Genomic DNA, 10909 nt, shown 5'->3' on the forward strand with positions numbered 1-10909 from the left:
CCAACCATTTTCCTAAAATATGTCTTAAAAAGTTCAATATATTGTGCAAAGATGAATCGCTTAAAACAAAATAGAAGATAAATAACACTGTACACTCCCGTGTGTTTTTTTTTTTAAATGACAGCACTATTTGATATAACCAATCCACTCCAAATGACCTCAATATAGGTTCGGTATTTTGAAACCTTCTACCTGAACTATTAGTGGTCAAAATGACATTGCTATAGCCCATAGTTCGTTATATCCGACCTTGTACTAAATATACTTCACAAAAGAAGTCAAAGAACAGGACAAACAACTACTGTCATATCAAAAATCGTTCTTTAACGTTTTTGAGAAGTATATGTGAATAAGATGCAAACAACTTCTCTGCAATTCTAGAGTTTATTCACTCAATAAATATAGCAAATGCGACAAAACATTGTATAACTACAGCATGTAAATCTTATAAGTAAATTATGTATATAATAAAGTAAAAGGTGACAATAAAATGCTACCTTTCTTAAAAAGTTCCCAAAAAATTAAAAGATGGACACATTTGATTGGATGGAAAAATACAAATGGTCTTTGTCAAACTCCCAGTTATTATTAGTGAGCACGCATGACCGTAAAACTGTATTTCATATTCCAGAGCATACACCAACTTCAATAATTCATTATTTCACTACGTCTCTGTAGCTCTTGTGAAAAAAAGAAATATTATACCAAAACCTCAATGGAATTAAATCAAATATTCTGTTAAAATGAAATACAGTTTTAGGTCTTTGAACCTGCAGACAGGAATGTCACATCATAAATGCGCGCTTATAATGATTATGATGGAAATGGCAGTGTATATCCAAACCCTGAATACTTGAATGCCAATAAATACTATTTCTAAAAATATGTCTCATATAAGAGATTTAATTACTCAACACAAATTTTGTCATAGCTGGGATATACACTGCTACGTATTGATGTGGATCAGTACCTATAATTTATGATGTTAATGATACCTCGATAATACATATAAACATTATGGCGAAAGGTCTGGTGAAGGTTATCGTTCGTTCTTGCGTGTATGCAAGTATGTAATATCTAGGTTTTCAAATGGACAATATCGTGTGTTGAAATGTGTAATAATGGACAAACCATATATTAATATTTCATTAAATATGTCATGTCAGAAAAATTAAATAATTTAAACCTTTAAATCCAGATCTTTCTTGTTTTTGTTCACCTACCAACTGTTTACACATAGAATCAGAATGATGAAATATAAATAAGTGGGTGAAATAGTGGAAAACTTCATTCAAAAAACACCCTGGTATTGAGACATGTTTCGACAAATAATTTAAATAAATAGGGATAAATTATAGAAGAGGATGGATAAATTAATAAATTGTTTCAGCTTTGTCTTTCCGTACTGCCAACTAATAATCTCAGAAAGACAAAACTAAAACTGCAATGTTTTGACTATATATTATAAACACTCGTTTTCACGCACAAAACATTTTCAAACAAACATGCATTGATAAATAAATAAATAAAAATGCTGGGTGAATGGGAACGATACACGTATTTATATGTGAAAAGCTCCACAAAACCATCAACACACGTTAGATCCCTAAATACGTTTACATACAATAGTTCACATTCTAATGACAATGATGTACATGTTATGAGTTTTCTAATTATCAAAAATAGAAATAAATTGCATAGGAATATTGTGAGTTTGACTCACTATAGTAAGGCGAGAGACAGCAAAAAGGAATGCACAGACATCTTAAAGCAAAGTATCATGGGTAGTAATGACGTGTTAATGACGTAATGATGACGTAATGGTGACGTAACACCGGAAGATATCAATTAGTTTTGTCAATGTCTTTTAGGAATGTTTGCTATTATAATCTTGCCAAAATCGTCATTTTTAGAAATGTTTACGAGACACACGATTTGATGAATTAAGAAATGAGGGAGATGTGATTACAGTGACGTATGTTTTGTGAGATGAATCTCAGCATTCCACAGTGGAGAATAGTTTAGCGTCCTGAAGACGGGTAGCATCTGAATGCTTATAAGTGTGAAAATATACTATTGAAATTGTTACAAAATATCTTCAATTCGATATCAAATTGCTGGTTATGAATGATATCATCAGACAAATCCTGTGAATACCTTCTAAACTAGCTAGAACAATAATAAGCAGGATCACGACTACGTCACTAAAACAATATAGTAATAAATATTAAACTGTCTTTTAATTTGGTAATAGATTCCTTTTAACGTTTCACATAAAAAACTATTCTCACGGCATAATTTAATTCTACATTAGCACTCGATTTTGCTATTATTATATAAATATCAACAATTAAATCACAAAACGGTCGCAAATAAATAATGAATAAATAAATTCATTTTCCAGCAGCACGAGACACCAAAAACTGTGTCAAACTTAAACAAGATGGCGTGTCAGCCAAGTGTCTTTGACTGATGTGTCGATAGCAACGAGAACACACCACACAAAATCCAAACAGTTGTAAGACAAGGGCACTTGCTGGACAAAAAGCATGATTGACACGTTCAACCTATTAGCGTCAGCCCTATCAGTCTTAGCTTACAGTTTCACTGCACTCCAGCATCAGGACCATTAGAAAGGCTTCGACGGTTAGTATTCTTCGTAGGCACTGTTGGGTCAGTCACTTAGGCACATTTATGGTGACTACACTGACTGAGTCACAAAAACAATGATTTGGTCGGTTTCTGATGAACGGACGTAAAGGCAAAGCATACAAAAATAGTTTTTGGCTGATTCTCTTTGAGAGATGATGATTTAGGGACGGCACTGTGATATCTAGATGATTCTTTGGTCGTTTGGTCCACGGTTACGAGACAGGTGTGTATGCCTTCTTATGGTTTAATGCCTAAATCTCTGGCCCCTCATGCAGGAGGATTCCTCATGTTTGTAAAGGTAACTCTTGAGGGCAAATGCTTTGCCACATCGCCCACAGACGTAAGGCTTCTCTGTCGAATGAGTCTGGATATGCGCACGCAGGTTGGACTTGTCAGCAAAAGCTTTGCCACATTTCTGACAAGCAAATGGCTTCTCCCCAGTATGTGTGCGGATATGGCCTTGAAGAAGCCAAGGGCGACTGAACTTTTTGCCACAATAGGGACACTCGCAACCCTGGTTGTGCGTGCGGACGTGCATGCTGTAGGCCGGCATAGACACATACACCTTCTCGCAGTGAGGACACTTTCTGGCTTTCTTGTCGTTTACACTTCGATGTGTCTGCCTGTGTCTGGCTAGGTTGCTTGAAGTGCTGTATCTCTTGCCACAGTCTACACAAATATAGTTGTCTGGAGACTCGGGACTTCTTGGTGGACTCAAGAGAAGCTCGTTCAGGGATCTGCGAGCTTCAAACTTGCTGACATCAACGAAAGTTTGTTTTTCAGCATCCAGAGGATACTCTGCTGCCTGGTCAGGGATGTCGCGACACGTGCTCTTCCTTGGGCTCTGGGTCATAAGGTCGTACAGGAGGGACACGTGGGCCCGGCAGTCACCCCAGCCATAGTCGAATTCCGACTGGATGTCCACCCTGGTGTCAGTGCGCGGGGAGCCGGAACAGCTGCTGGCATCACTTTCACTGCCATCATCTGAGGACACGCTCTTGGGGGGCTTTTCTGAAAGTACACAAATACAGATAAGCATCATACAAGTGCGTCACATAAGTACGTCACATCTAGTGATAGTGCAGCCTTTCAGGAGTGCTGACACCAAGGATAGGCCTAACATGTATGTACAAATATGAAATGGAACGAGGGTCTTCGGCTTCAACCATTTAACTACCCAGCCACTACAAGAGTGTTTCAAACGAAGATATGATAATGCAAATGGCAGTCTGATTCATTTAGAAAAGTTCAACAATAATGATTATAGAAGTTACACACATTAATGTAAGTGCGATGCAGTATAGAAATAAACATCATATGTTGCTGACGAGACGTGAGCTATTTGGTTACTACTTTGCACTCAAAAGAACAAAATCCAATGATTAAATAATTTTGTGTAAAAACATCGAAATGATGTCAGGAAGACGAAACACCAAAGAGATGCTATTCTATTACATCTGACACACGATGACTCCAAGATAACACACACATATGCTTAAAATGTTTCAAAATCTTAAAGAAATCCCATCAGATGACAAAACGTTTTGATGTTAGATAACAAATCCATCTTTAAGCGATTCCCTTTAATCACAAACAAAACAGCATATGCAGAACCTTCTTTAAAGTTCTGATGAAAAACAGACTGTTTCCTCTTAGCAATACATATTTTGACAATCTCCCAGATCCCTATTTCATTTGCTTTCGACATTTTTCTTAACACCATATCCCCTTTAATGTTGAGGCTCGCAACATATCAATGCCAAAACCTAATGTCCTTTCTGGTAATGAATGCCAAATCTATCACTGTTAGTGTGTATGGGCGATTTCCGCAGGAAATGGTGTTCTTAATCCCTGCCTCGTACTGGTGTCAACAGTTGGGGAACATTCTGCAACCTGCGTGCCACTTTTACAGAAAGGCTAAACATGAATTAAAAGGTAAAATGGCCTGCAGCTGTGTTTGGTCATGGGGTAGGAAATCAAGAGAAGCCCGGCGATGTACCGTTTCTCTTGGGAGGTAGAGTCGAATGAAAAGACTGGAACCATTCTATCAAACAGAACAAAGGAACTCTTTGATGTCTTTCCAATTGGCTGTTTGTTTTTCATTTGTTGTATGTTTATTTCTGTGTTATATTGTCATTTTTTATGTGAATAACGTTTATGTTAATACTTTAATAATATATGTTTTTACTTAATACACAGCAACAGATGTGAAGTATTATGGCGAGCCTTTCTACTTCCAGAGAAGAATATATACGCTGATGGTATGCTTAGGTTGCAGGATTCTAAGGTTACAGGGAACCAACGCTTCTTCAGTCTGGGCAGTATGGTGTTTTTTCTTCAGATGTTTTCTTGTGCATGTATATTTTGCGACGCGACATGAGGTTCAGTGACAGCACCTAACAGGGTATAGTTTTCCAGATCGCAGTGCTCACTTAAAACAGCATACAGTTAACATATTACATCTTGATAAGTTTATTTTCCAGATCAGTGCCACTTAAGAAGAGCTTAAAGTTGATTAACATTTTGTATCTTAATAAGGTTTATTTTACAAATGACAGTGCTGACTTAAAACAGCAAACAGTTAACATTTCACTTAGTGGCATAAGCCCAAACTCTCCCTGTCAGCATCCCCCCTCTCACTGAATCTGATACTCTTTAGCCATGATCTTATCAGTTGTTCCCCTGCTCCAGTGAAGCAGGCACGGTCAAGCTGGTCCCAGTTTGTTTACTTTAGGGCACTGATGGCGTGGGCCAGCTTGACACTCAAGAATTGAAACATAAGACTCCAAGACAAAACAGTGAAACTACAGTGACCAAATCAACTCTTTGAAAAACGTTTTGGAGGTAATAATTACAATAAAGTGTCTATTCACTGGAAACTGACATCCCTTGACCAATATATAAATCATGTTCAATGTGGTAAGTTTTTATATTTATCGGGTTTAAACCCAATTAGGCAATTCATTAGCCATTACTAATGATGGTAGTTTTGGGTTAGGCTCATACTCATAGGTATGTTAGTAGACTAACCCTTAGTCTATATAATTTTAATAAAAACCAATATCGCCAATAAATTGAAAAAGAGCCACACAGAGATGAGAGATTCAGCTTTTAGAAAATTTTATACTTGCTTCATGTTTTAGGGCTATACCATTTCAGTAAGGGGAAGGCAGAAAGGAAACTAAAAAGCTTGAGATTCTGTGAGGCAGACTAGTGTTTTAATAGTATTCTGTTCAACTTGCTCTTTCAGTGAAAAATTGAAAAATGGATTTATACTGGAGCAAATTTACAATATGTTCGCCACAACAAATAATGTTCAAAACTGTTTGACTGCCATGTACACACAATGCCATTTAGAAAGTGGTCAAATGTAACAAATAGTATATTTGGGATAACACTGGTAGTCAAGATCACATACTTTGTGTACCCCTCTGACAAGTGTATATTTGGCAGGGCTCCCATGGCCACTTGTCGGACTTTCAATTTTGTTTAAGCCTCGGTGGCTGAATGGGTTAGATCGCTGACTTTGTGTGCTGGCGATTAGGTGCCTCACTCTGGCAGTGTGGGTTCGAATCCTGGACGGGACTCAACCCCAAAAAGTACGAGAATCTGTACTTTGCAAAGAAAGTGTTATCCAAAATATAACATTTGTTACATTTGACCACTTTCTTAATGGCATTGTGTATTCATAGCTTTCGGCCATGGGAACAGTGCCAATTTACACTTGTCAGAGGGGTACTCAAAGTACGTGATCTAGACTACCAGTTGTCGGACTTTCATTTTTGTGGAAGCCTCGGTGGCTGAGTGGATTAGAGCGCTGACTTTGTGTGCTGGCGATTGGTGCCTCAGTCTGGAGAAACTGTACTTTGCAAAGAAAGTGTTATCCAAAATATATAACATTTGTTATGTTTGACTACCACTTCAGTTATTAAAAGGATATATTATATGCCTCAATAACCTCCTCAAAATCTAACGTAGCAATGTAAAATGGTTCCTCAAACCTTTTTGAGAATAATATGATGGGTAAAATTTTAAACTTTATAATTAGTGGGTTTACACTTGTCAGAGTGGTACACGAAGCTTGTGAGTACCATTTGTCAAACTTCCATTTTCGTCCCAGATGGGACTCAACTCCAACAATGATTACTAGGGTTTGCACTTTACAGATAAAAGTTTTATCCCAAATATGACATTTGTTACTTTGTACTTACTTATGTTTTAAATACTCTTTGCCATCAAAGTTAGAACAAATAGGGGTGACTATGGTATTTACATGAAAGGAAAACCAAGATGAAACTATTTCTATATAGTTTGTTTTAACTTAACTTCTCGTATCTACATGAATGTAACCAGAAGACCACGTGCACCAATTCCAGTACTGGGCAGTAACTTGATGTCCATTGCACCTGCAGGTTTATGAACACGCTTATAGCTCTTGAAAGATATTTCTTATTATGTCAAATGTTGAATCCAGTAAGTAAATACTGTTTCTGCTTCATGTAAAAAACCCACTTGATTTGTTAATTATGAACATTTGTTTTAATTATTCATCAATGTCTACTGTACTTTTGATGTTTTCGTACACAACTGACTAGATAAATGTTTCATGGCAAAAGAGTTATACTTTGTAATATGTCTTGCCTGCTTTTGAAAGCATTAATAAAGCCATTATGTTACGCACAATAAATTTAAATTTAAATGGGTTGTCTACAAGTTGACCAATAAACTTTCTTTTAATCTGCAGAACATTTAAATGTTTCGAAAGTAGTTTAAAATAACCAAATATCAATATTTTAAAAGAAGACAATTATTTTCTGGACTTACATACATGTCGTCTGCTACAGAAGAGCTTGTGGTCATTAATCAGATGTGACACACCGGGGAGGCTGGCAAGAGGACCCCTGCTGATAGCGGGAGTTTTGGGGGGACTGGAATGCAGTTAGCTGTTCCTCACTTTGAGGATTTCAGAGACCCTTATTCCACTAAGTGATTTTGCATCTTAATAAGGTTTATTTTCCAGATAACAGTGTTCACTTAAAACAATATTCATATGACCACATGCTGCGTGCCTTTTTGCCCAATGTGCACTTAAGAGCTCCAGCTATTATTGTTTTTCTCTTCTGATTTTCAAACAGATCACTAAATAAACGCATCATGATATATAATACTACCCATGGATACCACATATCATCTTGTTGATGTTTGACAAATCACTAGAACGCTAAAACACTGTAAAAGAGACCACATGATTAGCCTCTATCACTAAACGTCACTGAATATCTGATATACCACGTCCAAAAACATTGAAACCCCCCTTGGTATCTTTCCCTAAGCAATCTAAGACGCTAATTGTGCCCCACACTGACCAGGCTGACCAGAGCCATGACCTCAGATGCCTCCTCTGCTACTCCTACCGTAGCTACAGACTGATATCCTACAGCTGCCAACATGAAAGGAAAGATGATGTTTTGGAAAGTCGATATTTGACCCACATGTGCGCTGGCAGGTGGGATTTTATAATTATGGGTCATCCAAACAAATTTCCACCCACACTTCACTACCGTGGAAGGCTTGGCGGCGCCCGTGGCGATTTTGTTATCTTCAGAGTCTAACTGTAGTGCAGGTGGTCTCGTCCAAATCTTTGTCTTTGAGGACTCCCACTGAATGAAATGGGAGTTACCCTCGAACTCTTATAGATAAGTCAGCATGTCAGACATCGTGTAGAGAGCAATTCTCGGAACAACAGATGCTGCTACTATCATCCCTATCGTTATGTACCAATGTCACATTAATGCTACTACCTACACTCATAATAAATAAATTTTACTCTTTACCCATTATTACATCGTAATAGTACATCTCTAATTTCCGATGTAGAAACATGCCACTATATCTTACATTTGACATCAGAGGTTGTTTGTGGGACAATTTTCTGATCATTGTAATTAACCAGGTTTTACAATTATTTTTTAAAATGTCAACTTCCCATGGTTTTTTATTGTCAAAAGTGGGAAAAACAGTTGTTGCCAACCAGCTTCGTCTTAACCACAACATTGTTGGAGTGTCACTACCTTTAGAGTGAGGAACGGCGTGTTCCGATCGGAAGCCTAGGAATGGTCGTTTGCAAGGAGTGGATATGCAAATGAGACGTGGGTCGTGGGTCGTGGGACGTGCATAGCAACAGGCCGAGTGACATATGGTTACTTGCCCTTGATCCATCAACTGAAGTTACCTAATCGTTTATAACGGCAACTTTGACAACCCATGTTGGATCAAGCTCCTGAAGGGTCGTATGTCAATATCATACACGAACAACTCGTGATGCAAAAGGTCAATTCTGGTTGAGTTGCATGTCATGTTTTTTCAGTTATCCATTCATATAACTTGTTACCTCTATTTTGCATTTTGCAATGAAGTTTCGCGGGAAATCGAGACTGGTTGTTCTCTAGCGTTGACGTCTTATATTTATTTGACATCCATGTAATTTATCTTTTAAAGTATATATTGACATCACCAACCTGGTTCCATCTTTATTACAGTAGAAGTGTTCATATTTAGTTAGGGCATAAGTGGTCATGAGATTGCAATTAAATAAGTATGCCCTCTTTCAAGCATTTATGAGCGTCATTACCCAACCCAATCCCAATAAACATATTGTGCACCTGTTTCATGACTGAAGATTACACGTCCTCGACATATGCAACTTTGGGAAGGAGGCATAGTATTCGGGCACGGAATTTTTAGAAACTCCATAACTTTCTCCCCTCATTTCTAACATCACTACCGAATCATTTTCTAAAATAGTAAGACGATAACACAAGTCCACTGCCACACACATGAGTTTAGAAGCATAAACTATTTAAAAATTGGATACAAAAAATATTGGACAACGTACTGCACGTGTGAAGAGATTTGAGAGCATAAGAACAGACACTGTTGCAACCGCAAGACAGATCAACTTCAAACTGGAACGAAAGGCCCACATGTTCTTGTTTTTTACGTCAAAATGGATTCACTTTACCATTTAGCCAGCGGCCTATCTCCCACGACATGACAGAGCCGGTAGGAACAGAGCCCATATCAAATGACAGCAACCCTACTGGAGACTCCATCTTCTCCAGAACAAAGAAACCGCACAGTGGACTCGGCTGAGAGATTCACAAGCCTCAGAGTCGCGTGCGTGGCCGTCCCATACGCTTGTTGGAAGAAGCGTGTGATGAATGTAATTTATGGCTTAGAAACAGTACAACCTCGAATTAGTTCCTTGCTTGTTCGTTTTGGAATTTATACATGTCAGATTAATTTTCTCATTTTGGTACTAGAACGTAATAAAAGTTCAATACGTTAAATCACTGCTTCATGAGATTGCATAGATTCTTGGTGGAAAAGGTAATTCCAAGCAAAGGTAAACAAACCAAAGACCAAACATTCTAACCACGAGTAAACTACCTGTAAACGCATACACACCGAACCCAAGAACATTATCAGTGCTCTCATAAACAGTCAATTTACGTATCAGTGCGACCATGTGGTTAGTGGTCATAAACGCCATAGGGCACCTGGACGTGCATCGCCACTGACCGGGTCACCGGTGGCCATAGTGCACGCTATCAAAACAAACAACGGACTTAGCAGAGAGCATGGCTCTTACCTTGATAGCTTGGTATAGGTAGTGTTGGTGCTTCCCTCTCCACGCGGAAATCAGAGAAATATCGCCGGTTTGTTATCATGAATATCCTAGGCATCGTGGAGAGGTGCCAACAGGCCGAACGTCAGGCGGTGGTGCTGCTTGTTTGAGTGGGGGTCTTTCAGCTCGCGTGCGCACTACCCTCACGTCTGCTGCCGCTGCCCGTGATCGTCTGCCGCGGGTCTCGTCTGCTCTCAGAGAATGCAACAAGTGTCAAATGCAGGCTCCTCTCCCCCAGTAGTTTTCTTGTATCTCCAGATGCGATGACTTCACGGGACGGCTTCAGGATCCATTAAAACGAGTCTACTCTACTCAAATTTCACGACTGGCCTATGGCACAAGGCACGACGGCTAGGATTTCATGCATCTTCTGTTTGGCTCGAGCTGTGCACGCGCACAGTTGCAGACGACACCCTGATGGTCTTTGGGAGTTGATTGAAAAAACAGTGGCCCCTTGCTGCCGTTTCTTCGCATGTTCTGAATCTCCCGAGAGATGTAGACGCCGTTCTTTTACGCAGGCTAGCAAATAGGTATTTTATGCTGATACGACAGTCAGAGAGACAGCTACAA

The 10909-nt window shown here is 38.7% G+C and overlaps 1 protein-coding gene across 1 annotated transcript; it reads right to left on the reverse strand.

Annotated features, from left to right (window-relative positions):
• Positions 1-376: 376 nt before the first annotated feature.
• Positions 377-10683, reverse strand: LOC124147260 (transcriptional repressor scratch 1-like). The gene is made up of 2 exons (XM_046517924.2): positions 10304-10683; positions 377-3663 (listed from the first exon to the last, which is right to left on the reverse strand). The coding sequence occupies exons 1-2, from the start codon at positions 10395-10397 to the stop codon at positions 2897-2899; spliced, it is 861 nt and encodes a 286-aa protein (XP_046373880.1). The 5' UTR covers positions 10398-10683; the 3' UTR covers positions 377-2896.
• Between the last annotated feature and the right edge of the window lie 226 nt (positions 10684-10909).

This window comes from Haliotis rufescens, unplaced genomic scaffold, assembly GCF_023055435.1.
Source record: "Haliotis rufescens isolate VD_foot unplaced genomic scaffold, xgHalRufe1.0.p SCAF_30, whole genome shotgun sequence".
Taxonomy (NCBI): Eukaryota; Metazoa; Mollusca; class Gastropoda; order Lepetellida; family Haliotidae; genus Haliotis; species Haliotis rufescens.

Excerpts from the sequence above, each read along its gene's own strand:
- LOC124147260 (XM_046517924.2), bottom strand. The coding sequence starts at position 10,397 with ATGCCTAGGATATTCATGATAACAAACCGGCGATATTTCTCTGATTTC. Across the intron at positions 3,664-10,303 it reads ACCTATACCAAGCTATCAAG|AAAAGCCCCCCAAGAGCGTG; the intron begins GTAAGAGCCATG and ends GTGTACTTTCAG.